We start from the raw sequence: 13080 nt of genomic DNA, 5'->3' as shown, positions 1-13080 counted from the left end.
ATACATACATATATATTTAACACAGTAACTAAAACTAGGATCATAAAGCTTTGAAAGTATTATTAGTCTACTTCATTAATAAGTCTCTTTCCTTATCTGAAATCGATACCCACAGTTTAATGAAAAAAATTAAGGTAATTTGATGAGGACTACGCGAAATGAACATGCTCTTGAAAAATTACACGGTCTGTCAAATCACGCCCGTCGTATCTAACGCTATCCTAATTCTAATTTATGTTTAAGTTACACTGAATAAAAATCTCGGGAAACTGAAAAATTCTCAGAAAAAACTTCCTGGTGGGATATCTAGTAGTTCGCACAACCTATTTTAAAAAATTACTAATACCCTGTATCTACTTGATTACCAGTAAGTTTTAGATTTGTGGCCCGACTATGCTAAGTCACCCACATCTAATCGCTCTTTAATAATAAACACACTATCCTATTTATTATTAGAACGATTGATTATATTTTATTTTTCCTTACTCTTTTCCATAATTCTCTTGTTGTTAAACGTGTTTACTCCATTTTTCGCATTTCCTAGCCTTCGGTCTTACTGTATCGGGTTCCCTCGCTCTCTTAATTCTTCAGATTATTATATAATTGGAATTAGTAAGAATATAATCATTCATTTAATTAGAAGATATTTTCATTATAATTATTATCATCATTGTTACTATATATGTATTTAGCTTTACAGCTGTTCTCTCTTTCTCTTTACTAGTTCTACATTATTCCTTATTTCTACAATAGCGCCCTATGATCTCTTTGATTTCTCCTTACTTTCTAAAATTATTAATTTTTGTCCCTTTATTTAGTTAAATATATTTTCTGCATTTTTTGGTGTTGTCAGACATGTGATCGCAATTCCTGTTGATCCGTCGGCAGCAAACCGGACGACAAACGGGTTTGGGCGGTCCGTAGTCCCACCGTTTAATCGACCGCGTGTTATTTGTAGGCTGATGTAGTAGTTGTCCATCCATCAATGCCTTCGCATAGGTTTTGAATCTGTGTCGTATGATTTTTGTGGGTGTATTAAATGTAATTATTAATATACGACTGTATTATTATTATTACGTGCATAATAGTTCCTAATGTCTAATTCGCCTCCATTCATTGTCTGTGTGTAATTTTCAAGTGTTGTTGCGCTCGAAGTGTTTCGGTGTTTATTGTGTATCTAAATGTTTGTCAGTCTTCTTAGTATTATTATTACATAATATCTGGGCTCTTCCCGTTTCTCGCTAGTGTCACACTTAAATGTTACCGGCGACATGTACATACAACTCTACAATGCTGGGCCAGCCTCTCAAGTGTTTGCCCGCGTCTCCATTCGACACGATATTTTTTCAATTAGTGACAATTAACGAAAAATAAATAGATGATCGACCAACATTTAGTTCATTTTCCATTTTGCTTATGTTCGTTTACCGCGCCTGCTCCGCTTCTGTCTCAGAAGAACCGAGAGCTTTCGTCTGCTAAACGCGTGCGCAAACAACAAGAATCAGATGCAGACATACAAACATAATTTAAACAAGCTACTACATATACGAAATATATAAGAGTAAATTAAAAAAGAAATCAGCTTATTTTTGCTTGTCTGTTCGAACACTTCAGTTTTATTTTGATAATTATATTTTTATGATCGTTATTTTTTACCTATTTCGTAAATCTACCATCATGCCGTCTTCTAATCTCCTATATGAAAACGCTTAGTCGTTTTCCTTCCGCCCGGTTGCTGTTTCTCTCATATTTATATGTCCTCCTTTAACTTTTTTTATATAGATAAGAAACCAAACACACACATTTCATGTATGCATATATATATACACACCACAATGTAGTAAAAGTAAGGCTTAAATGAACGTGAAAGTAGCGCTGATCAGCTGACTTTTAGGTGCCTTCACGCAACAACTTTCTGACTTCTTTCATTATTGCTCTTGTTGTGTGCTGTTATTGTTGTCGTTGTTGTTTTGTTGCTGTCGCGGTGTTCCTTCTGTGATTTGTTGTTGCCATTGTTGTTGTCGTTACTGTTTCGGTGGTGAAATATAGCGCGACATTGGGCTAATCATTCTTAATTTGAAAATTACTATATTCGTGATAAACACCAGAGAACAGCGGTTAAATGAGAATTTTCTTGTAAGCGACACTTTTCGTGTCGATTTCGAGAAACGTTGTATTTCTTTTCTGTTTCATCTGTGCAGCTTTTATTGTTGTACGATCAAATATTTCCTGTGAACTTTTAGAGTCAACTCGGACCGTAAGTTTACAAGAATCATGCGATCGAAATAGTCACGGTGATAGGATTTGTTTTGAATTTTGTCGTATATGTTGAGTGACCGTAACGTTGCACCATACTTCACCACCGAAGATAAGATAAAATGGAAAACTTAAATAAAGGAGGAAAAACGAGAAAGATAGCTGACAGCAGAAGAAACAACGGCCGGACGTTTTCGTACAGGAGATATCACGAAGATATGATGACAAATTTACAAAAGGATAATTATAGCAATAATAAAAATAATATAAATAAAACTGAAGTGTTGAAACAGATGACCAAAAATAAATTGATTTCTTTTTTAATTTATTCTTATTTATATATTTCAGCACCGGCAGCGCTTGTATGATTTTTTGTTCTTATCCGTATATATCCATCATGTGGTCCACCATTTATCTAATTGCCCGTTCTCATCAAATTCGATTGGAAAAGTGAAGGCGTAGGCGAGTAAAACACGTTGGCTAACCACGTCAAGCCGACCGACTGCAGCCCCGCCTACGCTCCAAGTATATTTGCAGCAGATGTTGATCTTGCTCTTCTCGTGTAATCGTAACGAACCCACTCTCTGCCGCTTCCGCCGCGGGGTCTCTTCTCTGTTCCTACAGCCTAAATAAGGTCAGCGACGTTGACCGGCATCTCCTCGATTTCGGTGTTGTAGAATGACTCGATGTCCTTGAGCGTTCGTTTGTCCTCGTCCGTCATGAAATTGATGGCAACTCCTTTCCTGCCAAAACGGCCACCACGACCAATTCTGTGAATATAATTTTCACGATTGGTGGGCAGGTCAAAGTTAATGACCAGTGACACTTGTTGCACGTCGATACCACGAGCAAGTAGGTCAGTGGTGATAAGCACACGCGAAGAGCCGGAACGGAACGCTCGCATAATCACCTGGATAAGCCCGATCAAGGACGTCAATGGTGATTATTAGCATTGAATAAAGCACAGTAATTGGAAGGAGGCAAAATGATAAAGAAACAGAGGATTTGTATAAACTGGATTCTGTGAATATTCCCTCTAAATGAGACACTAGAAATAGGGTACTTCATATTACTACCTAAGTCACTTGTGGTCAATTAACGAATAACGTTAACATAAAGTTTACCTCTCGTTCGTGCTGTGACATGTCGCCATGAAGAGCCGAAACAGTGAAATCTTTCTTGGTCATTTGATCAGTGAGCCAGTCAACCTTCCTGCGGGTGTTACAGAAGATCACAGCTTGCGTGATCGTCAGCGTCTCGTAGAGGTCGCACAGAGTGTCGAACTTCCACTCCTCTTTGTTGACATTGACATAGAACTGCTTAATACCCTCAAGGGTGAGTTCCTCCTTCTTCACTAAAATACGAATAGGGTCCCGCATGAAACACTTGGTGACGTCCAAGACGTCAGACGGCATTGTAGCCGAAAGTAGGATGACCTGTGCATCAAAAAAAACATTTCATTTAAGATACATAATAATGATTATTAAAAAAACAAAGGCCAGTAGGGATAATATCAGGCCGTTGAACATTGAACTAGTTATTCTTGCTTTCCCTACACGGTACCTAAATGTTTTCACTGTCGTGAACCTATTATCGAGAACCATTACCTGTGTCGTGTCACTAAGAGTCTTGAACACGTCATGGATTTGCTCCTTAAAACCACGCGACAACATTTCGTCGGCCTCGTCCAAGACAAACATACGGATAGAATCCGTACGCAGAGCCCTTCTTTGGATCATATCGTAGACACGGCCGGGGGTGCCGACGACGACATGCATACCCTTCTCGAGGTTTCTGATATCATCCTTAACGTTCGTACCACCAATGCAAGCATGACACTTCGCGCTCATATAATCGCCAAGAGCGATTACGACCTTCTGAATCTGCTGAGCCAACTCACGTGTTGGCGCAAGGATCAGAGCCTGGCACTGTGGGTTATCGATTTCGATCTGTTGAAGGATCGAGATCGAGAATGTGGCAGTTTTCCCAGTACCTAAACAAAGTGCACAAACGACAATCATTGCAATCATCACTACAGTATGCAGGGCAAACCTCACTGACAATTAGATCAATTTCCTTCAGCAAATGTTTAATGTTCCAAGCATATTTAACAAAAAGCTGACCTGATAACGTACCTGATTGAGCCTGTGCAATGACATCATTTCCTTCAATGCAAGGAAGAATGGCGCGTTGCTGAATAGCCGAGGGCCGCTCGAAGCCGTAGGCATAGATGCCGCGAAGCAGTTCCTCACGCAGCTTCATATCATCGAAGCTGTCGACCACCTTATCGTAGTTCGACTGAAAACAAACGCATAACGGAGCCATTAAGAAGTGGTAAATTACTTCATCAACTGAACATCTCACATGGTTTCGATAAAGTGCTTTTAGTTTATTTTGCTATACACAAGACAGCTTGTTTGTGCTAAAAATCTTACCGTATTCACTACAGTGTTGTACAGTATACTAGCACAATTAACGAACATTGATAATTAAGGAAGCAGAATAGATGAAGCGGTCATATGAAAGAGGTACAAACTTCAATGATTCCATCGGGCTCCATGCCGGGAACACCCCCATCTCCACCGGAAGCACCTCCGTAACTACCTTCCCAATCTTGGGTTGCCCTGTAAAAGGCAATTAAAGTAGGTTTTATTAGGATACAATTAGTTTATCAGAGTTCCAAAATTATTAAATGTAATACCTGTTCAGTATTGATATTATTGGTGCCAACATCACTCAGCTGTCGCCACTCGTTATTGAACAATCGACGTTAAAGATTTGTGCCACGATGCAACACTTTCTCGGTCTGTTCTATGTCAAGCACAACAAATTTCGTAAATTCAGTACAGTTCGCTGTAGTTTTATATATGAAAATGTGTCTTTTTGTAGACCTTTTGTCAAGCCAAGTTTGCTTTCCAATAAAAATCCATCAACATCGATATTATCAATTTCATGATTACATTGGCTCGCGATAAACGCCGTTGCAGTATATATATACATATATATATATATAGCAACTAAAACCGCATATTAATTGTAAGTACTACGCCTTTAGTTCAATTCAAAGTCTGGATATTATCTAACCGCCCCTTGCTGCATACAACGATTCTACCGTCAAAATCGAACCCAGTTTCTTTTGTTTCCGCTCCTTGTTCGCCCACATGTGCCAAAGTATTCATTCAAAATTCCACCACTAGTCGTGGGAGCCATTCGGAGCACCATTGACATATCATGTTCATCGAGCCACCGGCGACGGCGGCGGAGGCCGCCACGGGTGACGTCATATCGTGACGCGCTCCTCCGTTTAGAAAAAAGCTGTCGGCATGGCGGTCGTCGGACAGATGCCTGCCACCCTCTACGTCATCGATTACGCACAGTCGAACTAAACCAGCACCGCTTAAGTGAACATCGTCGTGAAGGATATTACGACCCCAGTCAAACCTCCCACACAGCGATACACACACACACACACACACAAACACACACAGTCAGCCAGGCAGGCAGGCAGACGTCAGGAACCGCCTAGTCACTCCAGTACGCAAAGCTTTCGCGGAATGTTACTGGTAATCAAATAATTGTATGTATAATTGTACAAATAAAAGGTGGACACGTCTTTCAGCATAATTCTTTTGTCTAGCCTCACGCACGAGACGCGTTTCAGTTTTTAAAATATGCCGATTGGACAGGTCAAAGATTTATTCTATAATCATGGGTGGCGTTTTCGATTTTAAATTTAAGAGCTGTTAGGAGACGACAATTCCACTAAGATTCTAACCAGGTGAATTAGCCGAAATCGAGCTTACCTACTGTTTACCTGTTGCTATAAGCTTAAAAAAAGAACAAGTAAATAGCCTTAATTAAATATTAGAAAAACTATAATACACTTAGACGTGAAAAGCTATACACTAACAATAACTTCGACCTGAGCCAAGACTAACAGCATCGGCTTTATTAGACAAATGGTGATTACGCAGGGTTAGCTTAAATTTTTTCGATAATGCGTATCACACCGCTCTAAGGCGTTTCCACCGATCGTAGTCTCCCAAACAACGAAGGTGCCGGCCGACAACGTTTTTTCAACTAGAGCGCGATTGCACCGTTGTCACTCCATGTTTGCCGCTACTTCTGCTGATGGCACGCTAGTGACCACGGCGGCACCTGCACACATTTGACTTCAAGAATTCAGCCATAATCCTGCCAGAGACGTTTTAGTGCTACGCCACAGCTGCTGCTGCCGCCGTCCCTACTTGCCACACAGATTGAACTGCTACAGATCAGCACCAAACCCATACTTTAGCCGTTTAATAAATTATTAGAAGCACGACCACAACGGTAGCAGTGACATTCAAACATGTATATCAATAGAACTCAAAGCGTTCGCTACGAATAAGTGAGTGAACGATCCGTTCAAAGCCTTCTACATCCCTATCTGCGGTTACAAGGTGGCGAATGGCGCAAAATGCGAAAAGTCGCAACTTGAGGATATATTTCGATCAAAGGCTATCTATTTTTTATTCCCCCTTATTCCGCGCCCTCACATCATCTAGCTTGCTCGATTTCCCGCCACTCGCGGTTTGTGACGCATACTTCGTCTTCTATTCGCCCATTTCTCGGTAAATATCTCACCATCAGTCCCAGAAAAAGGCAGACCAGCCACCACCACAGCACTATCACTGCAGACGGCCGCTGGCAGAGGCCTCACTAGCTGCAACAGCGGCCGCAAAGCCCGATATCGTCTCCTTCGTCAAACAAAAAACAAGTAGCATGAACAAAACGGATTTTTTTTGCTAAGAGCCTTGAGGAATGGCGCAACGCAAACGAGCGGCCACTTGACCAGCGATCGCTCGCCGTGTTCGGTACCAACCAGCACAAACTAACAGACACTAACAGCAGCTGCTGCGATGCCGCGTTCTTTATCGGACGCGCTCCAGATTTAACCGAGCGGAGCTGAATCAACAACGGCTTTCTCGGGTTGAACGGATCAAACATTCAGCTGCTGTTGGAGCACACTTCAAACGGCAGCAAACTGTCGGCTAGCCAACCACTCAGTCCTGCCTGATTTTGATAGATCATTCTCTCTTTCCTCAAATGCATCCTGTCCCGATTGCAGCACAATAAAGAAACAGCAGAGCGCACACAGCGAACGATAGCCTCATTGAATAGGCCTTGTTGGGGCAAAAAATATTAGGTTAACCATCCGTCGACATAGGCTCGCCCAGCAGCATAAATATTACCTATACGCTGTGGCGAAACGAAGACGGCCAGTCCTAGCGCCGGCCTTGTCTTCCGTTAGTTCGGGGCGGTAACAGTAGGCCTAGGCAAGGGAGGAATATCGTTGTCTTCGCCGGTGGCGACGCCGGCGGCAGCAGTAGCGGCGGTCCACCGGACCCAAAGCGGGGGCAGGACATGAGAAATGGAAGCCGTTTAAATGAATCACTCACGGCCTACGCTCGATTCTCATAGATCCTGTTTTCAACGGTCACCCAATCGTTAGCATTACCCCCGAATCCAAACTCTTCACACTATTTACTTGTTCCAGTACCGCTCCACTCGTGGAAGGCGCCATCGCTGGCCTGACTCGAACGAATCGTAGGGACTAGTAGTCAGTTGTACGGTCTGAGGATCAGGGGAGCAGATTAGTGATCCGGGAGGGGCCCGAATCTCGCACTACGACTTTCTGGTCCGGCAAAACAATGCTGGGAGGGGAGCACATTCACGGTCCTGGTCGGCTCGTGAAATATGAACTTAGCTATATATGCCTTGCCACTAGCTTCGCCGTACTCGATATATGGCCTGCGGCGGCCCGGCCGGCAACGCTCACGTGGAGCTTGGCCAAATACCACTATTGCACATATCTGACGTTGCAATCAAACAGATCTGAGCTTAAAACAGGCAGATTACAATCGGACGATGCTATCGGTCACGCTCGCCGCACAAATCAATAAGAAACTTCACTAGAACACTCACATTTTCACCAAAATTCTCGACACTCGCAGCACGCACAACCAGAACGGACGTCGGAAAAGAACACCTCAAGCGATCAATGATTTTTAAGATAGCGGCGCAACGTATGCCTTTAAGTATAACGGGAGGGCGGTAGGTACGCGGTGGGCGAGGGCAAGTGTATGGCGCGCAAATTCAATTCGATGATGCGGTGACTTTGCCCGAACTGCAGCGACCATACAACCCCAATGGTTTTAAACGGCTGTTGTTGCAAAGCTAGTGTTGTTTTGAACCTAAAATCCAAGCGATTTTATTTGAAGTGGCTGCTGTTGTTGTCGTCACCACCGCCGCCGCCACCATACAGATGCGCAGACGGGAAGAAAAGTCTGAATGGGAGGGCTCTATGACGTATCGTCGATAATATGCATAGCAAAGGGTTGTAAAGCAGCGAGGCTCAAAATTAGTCCAAGGTATTTTGTACAAGACAGTACTCAAAATTTGGCATGATGGGGGTTTATTCGTCCTAAATGGAAATCACTCGATTCGAAAACTCTGCTTTGATAATGCAGAGTTGGCTGGTTGAGACAGATAAAAAAAAAGGCGGACTAATGATTGCTGAAGTACATTAAGCGAGAGGTAGAGATAAATAATCTCTTTTTTGGCGCTAACCTCGGTAATTCCGTTTGCTAATGATGATTCTAAACAAAATTATTATTCGGCACATAATCTTAAGTTGTCTCAGACAATAGTAACAGATACCAAAATGAAGCTTCGTTTTTAATAGCCGAAAGTACGTGCTTGTACGTTAGAAACAGAATATACAATTATGAAGGAACAGCCATTTCTTGGTACGTTATATCTAAAATGGTCTGTATTTGTCCATGTACGGTTAAAAATACACCTGTGCATACCGATGATCTCCAATACATCTAAAAAATTTTCAACGAAATTATAATATTGCATACACATATGCCTCTTTATTTTCTACCCAATTTACACAATAGGCTTTATATCAGAACACGTATTTCATGTGGTTTACTTCAGTGCAGAAGGTATCAGCTATATTAACATTATTAAGTATATACCTGTTAATGTACTGCTTGTGTTTAGAGTATTGTTTTCTATACATTGTAGCTACAGTTATTTGTCATTTTAGACCAGCAACGAGCGTAATAGTAACCGGACATGCCATCGATGCAAAGGCACACAGCGCAATCTGGCTGTTCTTCGATTCAATCTAAGTCAAATTGGCTTCTTATGACGATTACTGTTTTTTTCCGTTTTATTTCTCTTTAGAATGGAACGCTTCTGGAAGACGATTATATAAAGCCAGTAGACTGCTCGTTGCGTCAAAAAAGCGTCCGATATTACAAATCGACGATGAAAGAGAAACGCCTGCTTCTTTACTATCTGTAAGCTTGATTGAGACCCCTCAGAGCCCCAATGGCTGAGGAACGTCTCGAGCTCCATGGGCCCAGTATCTCGGCAACTCCAGTCACTTATTACGGCTCCCTAGAAAGGTGTACCGAAAATAGGTCCGCACCAACAGGCAACAGAGGTAAGTCAAAATTTCGTACTTCTTGACTTATGTGGAATGATTTTTTGAATGCAGATTAAGGTGTATTCGTTTCAGCACTACCCTTAAAAAATCTAGGCTGCGACATTTACTACGATACAAGGGCCTGTGTAGCTTACCGTCGAAAGCCAGACATTCGCGGTTGTTTATCAGCTAGCAAAAGCAAACAAACGACTATTGGATTTTTTTTAGCACTTCATTGTGTATAGGTTAGGTTTCTCTATAACATAAGCTAGAGACCAGATGGGATGCTCTAAGCAAAAGTTAAATGTGTTGGCATTTTATGCTAAAGACTTTCTATTATTATTATTGTTACCTGCTATATGAAAGATATAGTCGAGGGATTAAATGTTAAGCCCGCTAACAAAGCATAGCAAATAATGTTCCACACGTCCATGAACTTGCCTTTAGAATATACGCTAATATCAAAGACCGATGAAACCCTTTTGAAAAACAAGTCAGCAGTCAACCGTTAAAATAACAGCTATATTGATAAGCTGAATACGTATTAAAACTTGAATAATATGTTCCTATTAACAATAGGCATTTTGGGATGTTGCTGAGGAAGGTGCATACTGGTGGTTAGCTTTATTGCGGATAATACGCCTGTGTAAAGGTCAATCGGTGTGATATGAAACCACCGATCGAACTTTAGAATGTCCAACAGGACAACCGGCAATGACTGTTAGCCATGATTCAAATGCACAATACTAAGAGCTTCGAAGAGCTGTTTTTGAATAGCTCTATATGACTTTGTTTACTTAAGCCTTAAGACATCTTAAAAAGCAAAGTGGCCCAAATGATATTTTAGGCAGGGCAAAAAATAGCGTTTTTGATAATAAATTCAAATTTTGAAAAAAAAGAACATTTATTTTTTATAAAACACAACACGTTTTTCGTGCCGATGTTGACCGTACAATATGAAAATTGCTTCTTTAAACATACTAGGTCACCCGTGATAGCTTAGTGGGTAACGTATTCGTGTGGTAATTTTCGGGACACGTTGTGGTCTAGTTTCGAACTCGCGTATAGACAGACTCTATCCATGTTCTGGGGGATCTAATGACAATTCTAAACGAAAAATTCGAAACATAGAGGTTTCTGCTAATTTTTGATAATATATTAAGTTTTACCTAAAACATTCGTGCGTTTGTCAGAATCATCATCACGTGTACAATGATTTATCTCGATTTAGTGAGCCCGGCTTACCCTATATTGTGAAATTCAAACAAAATTAACGCAGCATAAAATGCATTTTGCTGCCATCTCTGTAATCAATGTATTGAACAAATCATCATATTTGACTGGGAAGTAATTCGCGGTTTGTCATTGAACAAACAATGCAGGATTTCTCTCAGGTTCTAATTACGAATTATTGTGTATTTGCTGCCTTTCTTTACGACCGTGTCCACCTCTGAACCGCTCTATTTGTCACGCCCGGAGAATTTTTTAATATTAGAAAATGCATCTAGCCAGTTCAGAAACTTTATTCACTAACATGTTATTTCATTTAGTTCGTTAGTGATCAGATGTTCGTAATATGTCAGTGCGAAGTCGCGGAACATGGTTGATGCAAAAAACCTCCTAAACGACCCTTGCCGCGTATGACTTGGCCTTACTGATTATGAGGCATACAAGTTCGTAATTATAATTAATCTCATCGAGTTGAAATTGTTGATAGCAGTTTTTCTTTTTACCCAATATACGAATTACTTATCCGCCAGCTTCCCTCAAATGCGGCTTCGAGTTATCCTCATCGACCTCTAATAGGCGACTTCACCAGAGATGCGCTTCTCCAGTCTAAGACACAATCCTTGAACTTAACAAATCATATTCGAGCAATTATTTCAGTTAAAGAGGCCCGGTCCTACACAGTACAATTATCCCGGCCTGCTTATAAACTTAATAAACTCCTTAAAAGTAACTTAAAGTAGGTGTCGAAAACGCACAAGGAACATCCATCTTCGGAGCCTAGACTCGAAATATAATCATACGACAGGCTTTCCAAAGAAAACGTTTTTGAAATGCGCATAGAATTAAATAAACAGTGGAAGCGGAACATCATTTTTTTGGGAATACCAACGTAATATATCTGCTCTATCCTGACGGTGACACTGTAACATAAAGTAGCTGTTATTGGTATATTAAAAAAATATGTATTTCTTATAGTCGTTATTTACCTTACATTTATAAACCTTACATTTATGTTTACAGGTCAACTAACGGCGGGCGGAGGTGGAGACGATGATCGCTGCGCCCTCTTGCCACATTCAACTGGACCTTCGGGATGCAATTCGGCAAGTGGCCACCCGATGGCGCTTAAGTCAAAGTATGGCGACTTATCGAACGTAGGCGATTTGAAAACCGCGCGCATCAATCATCGACAGGACAGTCAAAGCCCACCGTTTACTGTAAGAAGAGGGAGATCATTTTGCCTATGTGAGCTAATCGAGATCGAATCAAAAGGAGCAATAATTATGTATTCAACTCTTATAGTATCATGCTTTGAACATCATACTCTAGTAGACGTGTGCATGTGCGAATAGCAGATAGAAATTCCTTTTTGTCAAACTGTGTCAACCACTCGATAAGCTCCAACCATTCCATAAATTCCACGTTTCCTAACATAGGTACTTTGCGAACACAGCTAGTCTTCTATAGGTAGAATAGCCGACCATTGGGCATCATTAACATGTTCATCATCAAACATCTGTTTGATTTAAGCTGATGTGCAGTTTAATCGTGGGTCCATACGACAAAAATTTACCTGTGCCATCTGGCAGAGATCGAAGCAAAAGCTCGCGCAACGGCCGACCGCCTAATGACAAATATCAAAAATGCCGAAATCTGCCTTAATTGTAGCCGACTTGACGCACAGAAGGATTTTAAGGGACTAGAGAAAAACTTCCCTTAATGAACACGAATTGAATTTAACAATAAAGAACCTTTTCAGTACAAAAGGTTATGCAGATTTTCGGAAAATAGGATAGTGTATATCATGTATAATTCTTATATTTTACCATGAAGCATCTTTTCAGGGAAATAGAAGTGAAGAAAGAGGGCGCCAAAAGTACAGGAAGCGCGGAAAAACACGAATTAATAAATTCAGATCTTAATTATTTTCAAATATGTCTAAGTGATAATGGATACAAATATAGTTTTCAAAAGCAGTGGAAAGGCGATTCCAGTAATCGAAGCTCACACCTGAAATGGTAGTTTTACCTTAAACACCCTGAACACAACCACCATCTTGTGTTGCTTTGTGGTATATATAGCAAGCATATCTTTTATGCGAAACGTCGTAT

The 13080-nt window shown here is 41.0% G+C and overlaps 2 protein-coding genes across 9 annotated transcripts in view; one reads left to right on the top strand and one right to left on the bottom strand.

Moving 5' to 3' along the window:
- Positions 1-445: 445 nt before the first annotated feature.
- LOC111253471 (eukaryotic initiation factor 4A-I-like) lies at positions 446-8371 on the bottom strand. Of its 5 annotated transcripts, none has more exons than XM_022812881.2 (6): positions 8224-8371; positions 4793-4880; positions 4392-4554; positions 3864-4249; positions 3381-3692; positions 446-3166 (listed from the first exon to the last, which is right to left on the bottom strand). In XM_022812881.2, coding segments are annotated over exons 1-6 (1236 nt in total). In that variant the 5' UTR covers positions 8226-8371; the 3' UTR covers positions 446-2881. The 5 variants fall into 5 exon arrangements, with proteins under 5 accessions (XP_022668616.1, XP_086849408.1, XP_022668617.1 ...); XM_086993282.1 differs by lacking the exon at positions 8224-8371 and adding an exon at positions 7787-8203; XM_022812882.2 differs by lacking the exon at positions 8224-8371 and adding an exon at positions 7491-7750.
- Positions 8372-9624: 1253 nt separating this feature from the next.
- The window catches only part of LOC111253469 (anoctamin-7-like), a 29075-nt gene continuing 25619 nt past the window's right edge, over positions 9625-13080 (top strand). For all 4 annotated transcript variants that reach the window (XR_002674671.2, XM_022812873.2, XM_022812875.2 and 1 more), the window contains exons 1-2: positions 9625-9757; positions 11990-12186. Coding sequence is in view for 3 of the 4 variants with exons in the window: in XM_022812873.2 (XP_022668608.1) it covers positions 9643-9757; positions 11990-12186 (312 nt within the window). In the remaining variant the exon portion in view is untranslated. The remainder of the gene's footprint in view (positions 9758-11989; positions 12187-13080) is intronic.

This window comes from Varroa destructor, unplaced genomic scaffold, assembly GCF_002443255.2.
Source record: "Varroa destructor unplaced genomic scaffold, Vdes_3.0 BEIS01000006.1, whole genome shotgun sequence".
NCBI lineage: Eukaryota > Metazoa > Arthropoda > Arachnida > Mesostigmata > Varroidae > Varroa > Varroa destructor.
Note: the sequence above shows the minus strand (reverse complement) of the source record. Positions and strands in the feature narration are given on the sequence as shown.

Excerpts from the sequence above, each read along its gene's own strand:
- LOC111253471 (XM_022812880.2), bottom strand. The coding sequence starts at position 7,245 with ATGTTTGATCCGTTCAACCCGAGAAAGCCGTTGTTGATTCAGCTCCGC. Across the intron at positions 4,250-4,391 it reads CATTGCACAGGCTCAATCAG|GTACTGGGAAAACTGCCACA; the intron begins GTACGTTATCAG and ends CACTTTGTTTAG. Across the intron at positions 3,693-3,863 it reads CTCTTAGTGACACGACACAG|GTCATCCTACTTTCGGCTAC; the intron begins GTAATGGTTCTC and ends TTTGATGCACAG.